We start from the raw sequence: 16,481 nt of genomic DNA, 5'->3' as shown, positions 1-16,481 counted from the left end.
ATATAGCTCTTCGTTGCTCAGATGGTAGGGCCAAAATCTCCTTAATACTCTTCTTAGGCATGTGCGGTGGAATACATCAAGTTTGTTGAGATCAACTGTCGTTATTCTCCACATAGCGGCCCCATACAGTAACACAGACAGCACATTGGAGTTCAGGATACGCAGCTTGGTCTTGTTGCTGAATCTCTGTGACCTCCAGATGCTCTGTAGTCTGGTAAATGCATTTCTGGCTACTGCTAGTCGCCTCTTGATGTCTGCCTGTGTGCCACCATGTTTGTCTAGCACCGATCCTAGGTATACAAAGGATTTCACGTCGTCTACACCCTCTCCTTCTACCTTGATGTTGTCTGTGCATTTGTGGTTCATTCTAAGCGTCTTTGTTTTGTGTGGGTTGATCTTGAGTCCCACAATACCAGCAATGTCTACTAGCCTGTCAGTCTTATCCTGTAGATCACCAAATCTGCTTGAGAGAAGAGCAACATCATCAGCATAGTCCAGGTCTTCTAGAACCGATGTAAACTTCCATCTCAAGCCGCGTCTTCTATCGTTTGTGTGCCGCATGACCCAGTCCATGATCAGGACAAAGATGAAGCCAGACATCACACACCCTTGTCGCACGCCACTCTTCACTTCAAACCAGCTGGAGTACCTTCCGCCTTCTATAACACAGCTTGAGCTCTGATGGTAAAGTGCCTTGAAAGTCCTGATAAAGATGTCAGGTATGCCATACTGTCCCATAATGTCCCAAAGTCGCTCTCTGATGATGCAATCAAATGCCTTTGAAAAGTCAACAAAGTTAATGTACAGGGGTGCTTGCCATTCCTGGCACTGCTCTAGGATGTTCCGCAAAGCAAAGATCTGCTCAGAGGTTCCCCTTCCAGATCGAAATCCTGCCTGTTCCTGTCTAATCATTTCGTCCACACCACTCTTTACCCTGTCAATGAGGATCCTGCACAAGATTTTACTTGGTACGGAGAGTAAGGATATGCCGCGATAGTTATCACACTGAGTGAGATCCCCTTTCTTCGGCACTTTCACTATGAGTGACTTCTTCCAGTCTTCTGGTACACGTTGTTCTTTCCAGATGGAGTTGAAAAGTAAGTGGAGTTGTTTCACAGCATCATTCTCAGAGCACTTGAGCATCTCAGCACTGATGGCATCCATTCCCGGACTCTTGCCATTCTTCAAACGATGGATAGCTCTCCTGATCTCAGCAACTGATATGTCTCCAGTGTCTATGCTTGTGATGACTTCAGGTGCTTGGCCCATTTCTGGCAGTGGTATATCGGGCCGTGGTACATTCAGAACTCCCTCAAAGTGCTCCCTCCACCGCTCTAAGACTTCATCTTCATTTACAAGTCGCTTACCCTCCCTATCTTTGATGGTAGTCATGTTCCTTCCTTGTCCAGCTATCTTTCTAGTAAGCTGGTACAGGTCACCGCTGCAGTTGTTTCTGGCTGCTATTTCAGCTTCTTCTGCTAAGTTGTTAAGCCTTCTCCGCTTGTCTGCACGGGCGCTGGCCTTCACCTCTTTATCCTTCACTGCATAAGCAGTAGTAGCTCTTTCCTTTAGGAAAGAGACTTTGTTAGATATTTGTTTTAAAGATGGAATATATGTGCTGTTTTACCATGACTTTTATTGATATGCAATCTTTTGGTTAAAATGAACTTGACAATGGACTTGCATCAGTCATTTATACCCTACCTAATATTTGTATACAAGCAGGGTTATGCACATGTCATCAGCTTCTCCATGGGGTTGACCCACCACCCCCTCCCCACCCCCATCAGTCATTTATACCCTACCTAATATTTGTATACAAGCAGGGTTATGCACATGTCATCAGCTTCTCCATGGGGTTGACCCACCACCCCCTCCCCACCCCCATCAGTCATTTATACTCTACCTAATATTTATACACAAGCAGAGTTATGCACATGTCATCAGCTTCTCCATGGGGTTGACCCACCACCCCCTCCCCACCCCCATCAGTCATTTATACTCTACCTAATATTTATACACAAGCAGAGTTATGCACATGTCATCAGCTTCTCCATGGGGTTGACCCACCACCCCCTCCCCACCCCCATCAGTCATTTATACCCTACCTAATATTTGTAAATAAGCAGAGTTATGGACATGTCATCACCTTCTCCATGGGGTCGAGTTGACAAAGTAAATTGTTGAGTGGAAAAGTGCATCTCATTAGGGACACTTAGAAAATATCAGTCCGTGTTTGTAAGGCAGTAGGGCCTTTGCAACTGACGACTAGACTTGTCGACTAGACAATGCTTCTGTCCACTGGGAAGAGTTGACAACTGATTGCAAAGGCCCTACTGCCTTACAATCTCCCTTGCAAGTTAAACTGGGAGATTGACCCACGGAGAAGCTGATAACATGTACATGAGGCATGTTGTGAATTGATCCAAGTGTGAGTGGTTGAAGATTTTTAATGACTGCAAGAACTTCAACTTGCAACCTAACACTAGAGCTTTGTGAATTTCACGTGGATAACACCTCAGAATGGTTAAAATAATTATTTTGTATAGCATTAATAGTATACAGAAGCTTTGAAAATATTCCTCAGAGCTTGTTCCACTGGAGATTGTGGCAACTCACTGGACTTTGTTTTTTAGATAAAATTAAGAAAAAAGTCTCTTAATTAGACTGAGGACATTGCAAAAAAAAATTATTGAAAATATTCACCTTGTGTTCTTGATCTTGAATCTGCAATAATTTGCGTCAGTTCTATAACAGATGAATCAGGCGTAGAGCATTCAACTGCAAAAGTGAAGAAAAATGTTTTGTTTTTAGAAAAAAATTAAAAATCAAAGGCACCTCTGAGCCAACTCGTGAATGCAGAAGTGAATAGTGGCAACTGTAAAGCGATACTCGCATCAAACTACGCTACAAGTATTTGTGGATGCCATGCTGCATTGCCGGAATGCATTGTGTATAAACAATTAAACAATTAAATTACAAATGCTCTCTGATTCCTTCTGATATGTGAAGCAACGCAAAGGTGGATGTGTGTGTTCTTTTGGTGGTTTTGCGTGGTTGCCAATCAACAAATAAAGCGTCCAGTTTTTCTTCCAAGAACCTCAGTATTTTTTTTCCTTGTGTCGTGTTTTTGTTGAATGAAACTTGAAACATGTGAATGACTTTGGTTGCCTAGCACGTGACCTAAATCTTCCTGTTTTCAGCATGGTAATAGTCCTTTCTCTAAATGCGAATGTCCGAATCACCTTTTAAAAGCTACAAGTCAAAGTGAATTTTATTTTTTGCTAATTTAATTTGCTCCTCAGTTTCCGGACCCAAAGCGCTAAAAATCTTGTCTGCGTTTTGCCATATTCAATCGCAGTGAAAAGTTAGCATTTTCGAAATAGGATCAAAAAAATGTGGAGTGATTGTACAAAAATCGCTCTTGAAGAAAAAATATGTGGAAAGTAAAATTTCGCAAAAATTTTGTTGTTGAAAGAAATGTGATGGTATATTTCCAGCCTGGTGAATGAATGAGAATGATGATTATTCTAGAAAGTGACGCAGGCATGCTCGGAAAAAAGAAATCCGAGTGTTCCTATCAGGAGTCCAACCTAAGACCTTCCGATTACTAGTTCGGATGCTCTACCACTGAGCTACAGGAGACTCGTGGGAGCTAAGGCCATTAAACTAGGTTCATGGGAAAAACATCCCGCATACTGCTGGGATTTGAATGTCGAACGTGTGGTATATGAAAGAAATGTGATGGTATATTTCCAGCCTGGTGAATGAATGAGAATGATGATTATTCTAGAAAGTGACGCAGGCATGCTCAGAAAAAAAGAAATCTGAGTGCTCCTATCAGGAGTCGAACCTAAGACCTTCCGATTACTAGTTCGGATGCTCTACCACTGAGCTACAGGAGACTCGTGGGAGCTAAGGCCATTAAACTAGGTTCTGAGCATGCCTGCGTCACTTTCTAGAATAATCATCATTCTCAATTTTGTTGTTGTTTATATGTTAAACTAGCTACTGTCCAAATTTGAAGGCAAACGAACAAATTCCCTTTGAACTTAGGCCCGGTTCAGACGCCAAACATTTCATGAGCCGAACCTAATACCTCCAATAAAGTATGTGAAAAGTTCCGCCTCTGAATCAGTTGAGAACGGCTGTTTCAATTTGGAATGTGTAGTTCCAGAAAATATCCATACTCCCCCATGGAAGGTTTTCTGTTTTGCACCCCCTCACCCCCCAGGAAATTCCAATTTAGCTTCATAGTTTTCTTCTAAAAGTTTGGCCTCTAAGACCACCCTCCCCCTTGGAATTTCCAATAACCTTCCGTGGAGGCAGTATGGATATTTTCTGGAACTGCACAATGGCTCAGCCGGGAATTTTGGCTTTGGAACGGCTTTGATTCAGACGTCGAACTTTTCATGAGCCGAACCTAATGCATAAATTATTATAACGTATTTCAAATAAAAAAGATAAAATTAAAAAAAAAACGTTAACATTTCGATTGGTTTTGCTTCAAGTAAATTAAGTTCGGCTAATTAAGTTCGGTGTCTGAATCAAAAGGCGGGATTTTCGTGATTTGGGCCGTCCTTAATTTGAATTAAGTTTGGCTCATGAAAAGTTTGGCGTCTGAACTGGGCCTTAAGCTTTTTAAAGTGTCTCCTCCAAGTAAAAAAATTGATTAGAGAAAACAGCGCTAAACACTCGGCAATTCATTTTATTTTAAAATTCTTGGTATAGAGTGTGTGCACGACGACCATGTTGGAGGACCAAAACAATACAATGATTTTCCTTTGGGAAATATTGCTATTTTTATGCAAACATCTTCTATTGTTTTAGTCCTCCAACATGGCCGCCGTGCACACACTCTATAGTTTGATAGCCAGCTCTACAAGCTTTAATTTGATATGTGGGTTTAGGTATCTACAGTTTAAACTGGACGCGCTACATCGCTTGGACGCGAGACACCTCTGAAGGTATACACGACTCCAACTTAACTGCAATACCTAGGTCCAAGTAGACCTATTTCTTTACAGAAAGTTCTGTTCTGAAACATTTCCATAGCCAATCTTAGCGAAGGGACAAACCATATTTCATAAATTACCTGAAGTTGAAGGAAGCTGCTGGCAGTAAAATTTCATTTTCAAACTTGTCGCGCTCGACACGTGTTAGTTTTAACTACGTTGCTGGCTTCGGCGTCGTTCACTCTTCACGGCTTGTGGCTTGGCAATTCGGTGGTTCACCAGTGCTTTTTAAAAGCAATATCAGTTTGGCGAAAAGAATAAACAATGGTAAAGGATAAGAAGTAAAGATTAAAAAAATTAAAGCTGCTAGAATAGCTTGCACAAATGCAACATGGCCGGTTGATGAACACTCGGTGATAAATCTACCCAGAATTCTCAGAAAACAAACCCGCGCCGAGCCGCGCCAATTTCCCGCGCCAAAAAATGGCGCCAACCTCGTTACCAAGGCTCCGTCCTCTCTCTTCCCGAGAACTCTGGGAACGAGGTAGAAATGGCTCGAGAGGAACGCTCGAGACGAATCTTCTCACTTTTCTTGGTCTAATACAGTTTCACTTGCTCCCTTGCCTTTTCTCTTCGTATTTGAAGAGAGATTACTTTGTTCGTTCGCCATGCGGAAACGCGCAAAGCAAATGATAAACAATAAATCATCGCCATGGATACTGATATGATACTCGCAAAGTCAGCGATCAAATTCATAACTGGAGGTTAAAGTAGTTCTTTCAGCTTTATTGGTCAATTAATTAATTAATTAATTAATTAATTAACAACAACCTATAAATATGAAAGAAAGAAATTTGGAAAGAAAGACCAAAAGGGTTAGTGCGAACGGTCTATGATACCCATGCGAGGCGCAACCCCAACCTAAGAAAAATCAACTTAAAATTACAAATGAGAACACTAATAAAAAACACGAAGATCACGAACAGTGGCATGGGCAGTCACGGGAGAGAAACCAGGTGCAAGGCATGTCTATGTCAAAGGTGGTATCTAATAAGATAAAATAGGTAGCACGTAGAAAATTCTTAAAAACTGACTAATAGACTGGAGAATTTGTCAGGAGAGGCAAGATTGCAGATAGTATTCCAGGGTTTTACAGTTCTGGCCCCAGTTGTTCAAAGGCCGGATAACTTTATCCGCTGGATAAGGCGCTATTCATTGTCTAGACTATACTTCACGTTAAATGTTGGAAAAAGTTTTAGTACACTCCCAAACTTAACTATGATTGGAGTGTGCATATTCGCTTGTACAAGAAGAAATACTGAAATGTTTGCACAGATTGAAACTGTCGGATAGTGACTTATCCACAGGATAAAGTTATCCGGGCTTTGAACAACTGAAGCCTGTTGAAAAACGAGGCCTGAAAAGTAGTGGTTCTGCAGTGAGCAGGTTTTAACACCAGAGTAGGGTTCTGAGCTGGGAACCAGGATCACAGAACACAGAAAGGAAGCAGAAAAGATCTCTGACAGAAATTTCACAAGAACCACCCGCAGAGCTTCTACCAATGAACACCATAAATCAGCCATAACAGACCACGTCTGTCAGAACAGTCATATTATGAATTGGGAAGCAAGTGAAATAGTTGAGCAGGAAAGCGACAAGTTTAAGCGATAGATCAAGGAAAGCATATGAACAGGGACGAGGGAGCCTATCAACATTCTCCCTTATGGACACAAGTGATCTCCAACCCCAAACCAGGGGGGGGCGTCTACAGAGTGACTTGCGCATTTATCGCAATAATTAACACCTTCAGAAGCCTACTAAAGATGGCTGACAGTCATCGAAACTGTCAGCATAAGACGTTAAGACTGGCTATGATTTAAGAACATTTAAATCGACTGTTTATCTTCACTAGCCTGATAAATTTCTTCAAGAGAGATCAATGTTTAAGTCGGTAGATCCAAAGATACAATTATAGAGAAAGACAATATCTCTGATTTCCCTGTCATAGGTTAGTGGTAATAAACGAAGAGTCAACAGTCGTTATTTGTATGACATCTCGCCGATTCTAACCCTAAGGATCCAGCGAGTAGCACGCCTCTGGACCCTTTCTAGGATCGTTCTCAATTTGACATTTGCAGGAGACCATACCTCTGTGGCATAGGAGAGCTGTGACTTCACTAAGGAGAGATAGAGTGTCCGCTTGACTTTAAAGTCGGTAATTAGAGGACAGGTTCTCTTTAAGAGACCCAGCATTTTGTTAGCCTTGTGTACAATACACGTAACATGCGAATCCCACGATAGATTACATGAGATGGTAACACCGAGATCTTTTTCTTCTTGAACGCGTTGTAGATAAACGTTGCCAAGGTAATATTCGTGAGCCACAGGTGTTTTCTTCCGCGTAACTCTTAACACTTTGCGTTTGGAGGCGTTAAACTTCATGTTTGATTCAAGACTCCAGGGCCCAGTTGCTCGAAGCATGGTTAGCACTAACCCGGGTTAAATACCATAACAACCTATAGGTTTTAATACCTCTTAACCAATCAGTTAGCGCTAACCATGCTTCGAGCAACTCAGCCCAGGTGTTCAAATTTGTCAGGTCCTGCTGGAAAATATTACAATCCTTTACTGTAGTACAGTGCAACGTGGTATCATCAGCATACAGAGCGGTGCTAGTTTGCACATCAATGACATTAGGAAGGTCATTGATGAATATCGCAAAGAGCAGTGTGCCGATGAGACTGCCCTGGGGTACCCCGGAAGTGACTGGTAAACGCTCAGAAGCTATGTCGTCAATCACAACTCTTTGTGATCTGTCCTTTAGGTAGTCGGAAAACCAATTTACTAGCTGGCCAGATACACCATACCATTTCAACTTTTTAATAAGGATGGTGTGATCAACAGTGTCAAAAGCCTTGGCAAAATAAAGGTACAAAATATCCTTCTGTTTGTTTTTGTCAAGTGATTCCCCAATTAAATGGAGTACGGACAGAAGTTGTGAAGAGCACGAGCGGGAGCGCATGAAACCATGTTGTAATGATGTAATTGACGGCGAGACATGGGCATAAACCTTGTTGCAAACGCAGCGTTCCATGACCTTGCTCTCAATTGGTAGTAACGAAATTGGTCTATAGTTTTCAGCTGGTTCTAAAAGATCTTTTTTATGAACTAGAGTAATATCAGCTAACTTCCATACAGCCGGTTTTGCTATTTATTTTGTGTTGCAGTTCAGTTCTGTTGAATTTAGTTCGACAGCTACTCAAATGTCCACTTAGGCCCCGTTGATATGGAGAAAAGTGTACCCGGGTAGAAGGGTCACTCGCCTACCCGATGTACCCTTGGCGAGCCAACTTTTCCTGCATTTCCTTGCAAAACTTGGCGAACCGTTTACATGAGAAACAAAAAGTTGGCTCGGCTGGAAGGGTGATCGCCTAGCCGTGTCACCCTTTTTCGATGGTAGGGTTACCCTCCTAGCCGGGCCAACTTTTCTCCATATAAACACTAGCCGGGTCAACTCCGTCAAGGGGAGACAATCAGAGCATGAGCGAGCGCTGTTGGGTCGGGCAAACGGGTTAAATTTTTTCTCATGTAAACGCTCGCTGAAGTTGACTCGGCTGGGAGGGTGACCCTCTTTTCCGAGACAACTTTTCTCCATTTCAATGTCCACTTTTAATTACACTTTAAAAAGTGTAATTTGGTGCGGCTTCTGTGAGGAATACAGCGCTTGGAAAGGGCATTAAAATTCAAAGAATTTTACCGAATAGCAATAAATTAACCGCACGGAAAGTTCAAATGTTAAATTTTATTTATTTATCAGGCGTTGGAGTGTTTGGTTCGGTTTGTTAGAAAGACCTTCTCAAAGCTCCGTTCAAGGGTTAATTTGAATGCAAACAAGATAGCATATTAAAATGTCAGCCATTTTAGGCACATGGATGTCCCATGATTATTGACGCTGTATTAACTGGTAATCTCTTGTAAGCGACCACTCTATTTGATTAGCCTGCGTGGCAGGCGCTAGAAAGGGGAAGGGAGAGGGGAAAATTGGGCGCACGAGAAACGCGCGGCGCGAGGGAGAGAGCTTCCTTTTCCCCTCTCCCTCGCGCCGCGCGTTTCTCGCGCGCCCAATTTTCCCCTCTCCCTTCCCCTTTCTAGCGCCTGCCACGCAGGCTATATTTGATCGACCAAGCCGTATTTCCATCGGCGAGTTACCGTAAAAGCCAAAGGGCTTAGTTCGATTGGCTGTTTTAAGCTTTTTTAAACACCATTTACTTACGTTTTCTTTGCAGTTGTCAAGCACAATCTATTTTGGAACGCAAAATTACCTCGAAAAAGAATCCCCTCCGAAAACAGACCTTTGGGAACTTATACTCGAATTTTAATACGTTTTTTTAAAGGTTTCGTTTCTGTTCTACACTCTCCTCAAGTTTCTTCAAACCGACGCATAACTTACAGAAAACCGCTCTTAACTTTTGAATGGGTGCCAACATGAAAAATGCACTACACCGTTACCAGGTATCCAAGAACACCACCAAAAATGTTTTTGCCAGCATTCGGGTGGTGGCTAAGAGATGCTCGTACAACGAATTTGAAATGTTCACCGATGTGCCCGGAAAAATCGTTTAGCTGTAGGGCGTCAAAAATCTCTATAAAGGAAAGATTTAATGGAAAATTGACACTTAGGCAAATTTTTATGTGATTTTGATGGCGATTCGCAGCAAAGTTCCTTTTGATGACAAGAAAGCTTGCAAAAACCAGCTTAATTATTGGGTTTGTGATTTTGTCTACTAGTAGTTGCATTAAATCTGTGGCGATTGAGTGGTTACCACGTCCGTTCCGGACTACCTTTTCATTTATTCTAAACCAAGATAAGATAATGAACATAACACTAAGGGAAGTGAACCAAGGACAAAATGAAACAGCATAGCAGAACCTTGCCTTGTCATTTCACCTTAATATGAACAACCTTCATGTGCATTACTGTCACCTATTTACTGTCCCAACAAAATTCGTGCGAACTCTGTTAATAAAAAAGACAACAGTCCAACTATCCCAACAGATATACATGTAAGCTCAAATTTTTTCCACCCACAAGAGGTTGTATCAACAGGGTAACCATTTTTTAATGGTGCTGGGTATCGTTAAGCCCCAGTATCGACATGAACATTATCCCTCCTTCTTCCTATAATTTCTTATGATATTAGTAAAGAGAAGTTGTTTGAATATCAACCCATTTTTTTAAATATAATATTTATTTTCATAAGCTGGTGTTTCGTCAAGTCGTGGTAATTATTGAAAGAAGGAAGTAGATGTCTGTCACTACTGAGGCTTAATTAAGGATTAACGATTGTCAGTTTTAATTATGGCAAAGGAGAGCCAAGATGGTCTTGAAACACTCATCATTGAATCCAGACACCTTGTCACCTCTTTCCAGACTTTCATACAAAATAGACCACTGTTGAGCGGCTGTTTTTTCCTGCTTGGTAAACAGATTCATGTTAGGAGAAGCCCAGGCACAGTTTTTGATTCCAGTGTCCTCCTGGAATGAAAGTGTGTTCAACTGATAACACATCAAGGTAAACTGGATGCCATCTGTAATCGCACACTTTGTAACAAGGGGCTCATTCAGATGCTGCCCCATCTTGACTCCACGATCCATTGCCAAGGCAACCAAAGAGCTAAACATGCTCATAATTCCAAAAGCCTGCTGTTGTTCATAAGTCAACTTGAAAGTGTTTGTTAGAAACAGCATGTGGTTGTAGGGGTACTTGTTTAAGGCACTGTTCTGGAAGCCTGGGTTGTTCCGTAGATGGACGATGGGGTGACGGTAGACACCAAGGCTGTAGTTATCAAAGCGTCCTGGCAGTTCCTCTGAAGATGTTTGTTCAATATCTGCCAGAAGAAAAACGGTACAGGTTATAATGGAACCCATTTTGTTACTGCCTTTTACTCACTGTCAGCACATTGAGATGTTGTGATATAAGAACTGGGTCCTTCATTCATCTTATTCTCAAAGCAAATACGACCCACAGAGTCAAATTGTTTTTAATCATTGCTAATAATTATTATTTATTATTAATAATAATAATTAATAATAATAATTTTATTAATTTATATTGCGCAAATATCAATATAAATTTTCAATTGCGCATCTTTACATCTGAAACATCTTTACTCCAGGTCTGCAGGCCCCTACATGTACCTTTTTCCAGGTTCAAGATCTACCACTGAAGTGGTTTGTGGTTTAATACTTACAAATAGTACTAGTGTTACACTGGCACTGGAATATTCACAATGAATAAGTGAATTCAACTGAGGATTTGATTCAGATGTAAGAATACAAAGACACCTGTGGTATTTGCCATCAGTCCATTTTTAACAAGGCAAACCACAACACTGGTAGGTCTGTCATTACATTTTTAGACATATGTTCCATTGAGCGTCTCACATGAATGATCTATTTGGTTTCTGAGTAAAACAGGAGAGAGACCCTACAACTATCATTACCACCTGTAACATGTGTCGTCTTTTATGGGTATTCAGCTGTACCAGCTGTGAAATGTTACAGCCCGTTATGGCAGCTCTGACTGTGAACCACAACTTTTAAAACTGGGTTGTGGCTCGTTCAAAATTCCTGTCAACCTTAAATAAGCTGAGGTGGCTGCAACAAGCTTAGGAAAGTCCCGGGGGGAGGGGGTGGGGTACTCCCTTATATGAGCTATATAGGTATGTGCGGCGCCAAAGGGTATGGTTTTTCAGCCGCCTTGGTCATAAATAGGGTATCGGTTTTAGCCATTTTGCCGCCATCTTGGTAATAAATAGGGTATCGATTTTTTCACTCTAGTTTTGAATTCGTTTTTAACTCGTGAATGCGCGCATGCGCAATGAACGAGTTATAGCGATAGCTGACTCTCGACTTGGTCGGTCGATCAGTCGATCAGTCGGTTTTGTCGTTAACTTTCGGGCGTGCGCAGTGAATGAGTTTTAAATTCAATTAGTGGAAAAAAACACGCGAACATTTGTTGTTCATGGCGCATCAGGAAATTCTTATTCAATATGTAGAGAATAATTTGACGATCATTTAGTGCAAGAATGGCGATTTTTCGTTCAATCTGAGCAAAGTTTCAAGTTTTTTCAGTTTTTCAGAAAGTCCGGGGTCGTAAACTCAATTAGTGAAAAAAAAAAAAAGGTGAAAATTTGTTTCACGACGCGTCAGAATTCTCTCATTCATTCTGTAGAGAATAATTTGACAATCATTTTAGTGTAAGAATGGGGATTTTTCGTTGAATCTGAGCAAAGTTATAGGATTTTTTCGTTTTTTTCTACGAAGTGCGGTTTCTTTCAAGAATTAAAAATAATTTAATTTAAAAATAATTTAATTAAAAAATAATTTAATTTGTCAGTTTTCACGCGAAAGCGGAACGTGCCATGTCACGCATCATTGACGTCGTAAACAAAATTATGCAAATTTCTGGTGAAATGAACACTTTTAAGATCTTGTCAGCTTTCATAGAGGTTTCAAAGGGAAAAAATGTTTCATTTTCGAAATTTACAACTGGTAATTTATGGGAAAGCAAAAGGACGCGGTCGATAAATAATTCTTATTTAGCAAGAGCTTGTCATAGTTCATTATTTTTACTTGAGGATTGCGTGGACTGAACTCCAAAGGAAAAATTTCACGCATTTATGTCGGGCATGAATCGTAATGCGATACTTTGTTGAACATATTTCCCTTTGTGAGATCGGCTTGCCCTACAGTAATTTTGTAATTTTAATTCCCAAAAAAACTTCACTTGCCCATCGGGCAAGTGATGCTTAGAATCCACTAGCCCGATCGCGAAATCCAGTAGCCGCGGACTATCACACGAATTTGCATGACGTAGCTGCACATGGCGTGCTCCTATAAACTTTGAATAAAAAAAACACGTGATATTTTTTAATCGGCGCATCAGAATAATCGGCTTATTCAATCTGTACAGAATAATTTGACAATCATTTTAATAGTACAAGAATGGTCATTTTTCGTTACATAATCGGGCAAAGATATAATTTCTTTTAGCTTTTGAGGAAGTTTCCGTAGCCGTCTAAATTGCAATTACTATGTGTCATCTGCATTCACGAGTTGGCTCACAGGAGCCTTTGATTTTTTTTGTTGTTGTTGTTGTTGTTTTTGAAGAAGCTACTTCTTCATCATGATGTTTATGGCAACTGTGTATGTTCCGTAACGGCTTGTCACGTGCTCCAGTCATGTGCTGGGCTCCAGGGATTTTTGAATTGAAGTTGACCAGACACTATCAGGTCATAAATAGGGTATCAAATTTTTGGTCAGGTCATAAATAGGGTACGGAAAATCGCAGATTTTGGTCATAAATAAGGTAAGGTTTTTGGGAAGCGGGCCACACACCCCTCTCCATTTTTTTGGGAGTACCCCCCCCCCCCCCTGGGGGAAAGTCCCAAGATATTACACTGAGTAAGTTTTCTGAAGGTACTGATTGGTGGTCTGGTTGATATTTTAACTTGTGATATCTGGCCCTGGACTGATGTCTGGTGCTTCTAACAACCAAACTAGCCAGGTGGCAATTGTTGCCAATAAGGAGCTACAACCAAGACACTCACCTGGTTCAAATAATGGTGCTTGTTGCTTCGTTCGTATTATATAAGCTGGTTTTTGCTCCAGCTGGTAAAAATTGTGATGCCTAACCCAGTGTATCTTTATCTTTGGTTCTAAATCTAGGAAGCAGTCATCCAAATGCGGAAAACGATCAGAAAATGACCAACAGCACCTCATTAAATCCTGCAGAATCCCCATTCTAAGCTGCTCTCCTCTACGTTCACTCCTTCGAACTTTCAAGGTTTCTTTGCGAAATCCATAATTCTGCAGCACGGATCTAGTAAATTGTTCTCTTACGGCTCCGTATTCTTTATCAGAGAAGTAGCTGTTTACGTTTGAGAGAGGAGCAGGAAGGCCTTCGAATAACTTCGTTTTAGTAAACCACTGGTACTTTGAACAGGCGTCAATTTCTTTACTTGATGGATGCACTATAAACGCTCGTTTAATAACATGTGGTGCTATGATGAGCGGAATTCCAGTCTGGTGTGCTTCTTTCTCGTCTTTTGTAGCAACAGCACAGAACTGCCGGGGAGTGAACGCTTTCGAGTAACGCAAAAATAACAGTTTGCTTGCAGCACGTTGTTCAAGTACACTGGCGGCCATGTTGGAATTGCCAAGCTGAGCCAGCGATACCCAAGATAGGAAAAAAAAATCAAAGATGGCGGACAAAACGACGGTTCGAGTTCTTGAACGGAAAATTGCCGTGGCAAGAAGGGAACTCAATAATCTCCGGAGAGATGTGAACTCCTTGAAGAAGATGTTAATTCAGAAGTTTAACGAAGTTAAAGAGTTGCTAGAAAAAGGTGAAATCAGTACAATAAATACAATAAGCTTATTATATAACGACAAAAGGTTTTCGCAGGCACAAAACAGTAAAACGATTTTCCCTTGGGAAATAAATTTTACTTTTATGCAAATATTTATTATTGTTCTGTACCTCCAAAACGGCCTCCAGGAAAAGCCCTGTTTACAAAGCAAGCTTAAGCGTACATTTACTAGTTTTTTTTGTTTGTATACGTCGAAGTCTAAGAAATTCTTAGACTTCGACGTATAAGCTAAGCTGTCATTTATAAAATTTCTCCTTGGGTTTTGACAGAATACCGTGGCAATTTGAGCACTATCTGGGTCTTAAATCAACAAGCTAAGCAGCGTTCCGGCTTTCGAAATTTGCGACACCTTCATTTGTTGTCCATGCAGGAAAGTAAACTCGTGTTATCAAAATTAGGAAGACTTTCAGCTATTGTTGCGGAATGACATTTTCTAAAAAAATAATTTGTTATTGCTGCAACGCAAATGAAATTTGGACTCATTCTAACCGCTTTTTCAAGAAGTGTCCAACCTGCTTATTAAATCGATTCCCATTCACTAAGATCTTAGGAAAATCAAACCCACATAAACTGTCCCAAAGCTGGCTGTCAAGATTGTCATTCAAGTGTCACGGTAAGCTGTTCAATTCGAGATTTTTCCAAAGTCTCTCCCATAAATCCTGATTATGTTGCTTCTCACTCACTGTGCTTGCTTATTGAAATTATCTCTTAGCAAGAGAGGGTGATATCCTCTCTTGCTCTTAGTCCATATTAATGGCTGGTATATCAACTTTACTTAACAGTGCAGATGAATCAAGAGGACACCATGCAAGATATATTCAAGAAGCATACCCCTGGCAAGGACCTTCCATGTCAGGATACGCAGAAGCACAAAACATTCAATTTAGAAATGAAACCAATTGGCTTTATTGAGTCGTGTTTTAAAGAAAAGAATGGAATCCCCAGACAGCCCAGTGTCTGTCCAGTGGCAAAGGCAACTCTTTGTGTGAATATTGAAGGTTTCACTAATCCCGAGCACTGTTTAGAAGGGCTGGAAAAATTCTCTCACATATGGTAAGTTTATAGACAAATGTTTTATGTTTCATGGTGTGACTGCAAGCAACCTCTGAACCTTTTCTGAATTTCACGAGGGTTGTCATCTACTTTCAAAGGCATGGAAGACTTATTGGCCTTTATACATTTAAGAAATCAAAATGGTTTTCAGAATTATGAGTTTTGATGACACTACATAGACAACAAATACATGGCATTACTCAAGTATGCTTTAACAAGTCCGTAGGCCAAATGATGTAACAATTCAAGAAAATGTCAAAAATCTGTTCTAGAAAATATCCACTCTTTCCCACTCCCTTCCCCCCCCCCCCCCCCCACAGAATATATTTTTATTTGAACCCTCCCAACCCTCTCAAAAACCCAGTTTAGCCTCAAATTTTCCTTTCAAATTATTCTTACATTTATCTCTTCTTTTGTAGGATCATTTTTCACTTTCACAAAAACAGCAACAAAGCCGTTAAGGCAAAAGTGAAACCTCCTCGTTTAGATGGTGCTAAGGTTGGAGTCTTTGCTTCGCGCAGTCCACACAGACCCAACCCTATTGGGCTAACATTGGCAAAACTTGACGGCATCATTGGCAATACATTGTTATTATCTAGTATTGATCTCTTGGATGGTACACCTGTGCTAGATATTAAACCTTACGTCCCAGATTACGATGAGCCATTAAGTTTAGATCGCAAAGAAATACTACATCTTGAAAACGGTGACGAAACTTTTTGTCAAAACATGGCTATTTCAAAAAACCAAAAAACTGTAGATCAGTCTTTATCGAACTTTGTGGGTACACAACTAGTCAACCAAGGCAGTCTGAGAACACGCGTTTCTGAAACTTTGGATGTGAAGGCAGACTCCACCCACGCAAGTATTGCTGAATGGATTAGAAAGCCTCCTATAAAGGAATTAAATGTTAAATTTTGCGCTGAGGCTCTGGATCAAATCAGTTGTTTCCATGGAAAGGTGTTATTAAGGGGCCTCTTTAGTTCTAGTGAATGCGATAGAAACTTTGATGACCTGTCAGTTCAGAAGTGTACATGT

The 16,481-nt window shown here is 40.8% G+C and overlaps 2 protein-coding genes across 2 annotated transcripts in view; one reads left to right on the top strand and one right to left on the bottom strand.

Annotated features, from left to right (window-relative positions):
• Positions 1-10,200: 10,200 nt before the first annotated feature.
• LOC146468300 (large ribosomal subunit protein mL37-like) lies at positions 10,201-14,200 on the bottom strand. The gene is made up of 2 exons (XM_085124981.1): positions 13,569-14,200; positions 10,201-10,844 (listed from the first exon to the last, which is right to left on the bottom strand). The coding sequence occupies exons 1-2, from the start codon at positions 14,164-14,166 to the stop codon at positions 10,309-10,311; spliced, it is 1,134 nt and encodes a 377-aa protein (XP_084981107.1). The 5' UTR covers positions 14,167-14,200; the 3' UTR covers positions 10,201-10,308.
• A 21-nt stretch (positions 14,201-14,221) lies between these two features.
• Positions 14,222-16,481, top strand: part of LOC146468299 (tRNA (adenine(37)-N6)-methyltransferase-like) — a 3,438-nt gene continuing 1,178 nt past the window's right edge. Inside the window, exons 1-3 of the mRNA XM_085124980.1 lie at positions 14,222-14,366; positions 15,173-15,443; positions 15,863-16,481. The exon at positions 15,863-16,481 is cut by the window's right edge and continues 1,178 nt beyond it. Of these exons, the coding sequence (XP_084981106.1) occupies positions 14,222-14,366; positions 15,173-15,443; positions 15,863-16,481 (1,035 nt within the window). The remainder of the gene's footprint in view (positions 14,367-15,172; positions 15,444-15,862) is intronic.

The sequence above is a fragment of the Pavona decussata genome, unplaced genomic scaffold (assembly GCF_977016875.1).
Source record: "Pavona decussata unplaced genomic scaffold, jaPavDecu1.1 SCAFFOLD_133, whole genome shotgun sequence".
In the NCBI taxonomy this organism is placed as follows: Eukaryota; Metazoa; Cnidaria; class Anthozoa; order Scleractinia; family Agariciidae; genus Pavona; species Pavona decussata.
This window is presented reverse-complemented; position numbering and strand designations above follow the sequence as displayed.

Excerpts from the sequence above, each read along its gene's own strand:
- LOC146468300 (XM_085124981.1), bottom strand. The coding sequence starts at position 14,166 with ATGGCCGCCAGTGTACTTGAACAACGTGCTGCAAGCAAACTGTTATTT. Across the intron at positions 10,845-13,568 it reads AGCACCATTATTTGAACCAG|ATATTGAACAAACATCTTCA; the intron begins GTGAGTGTCTTG and ends TTCTTCTGGCAG.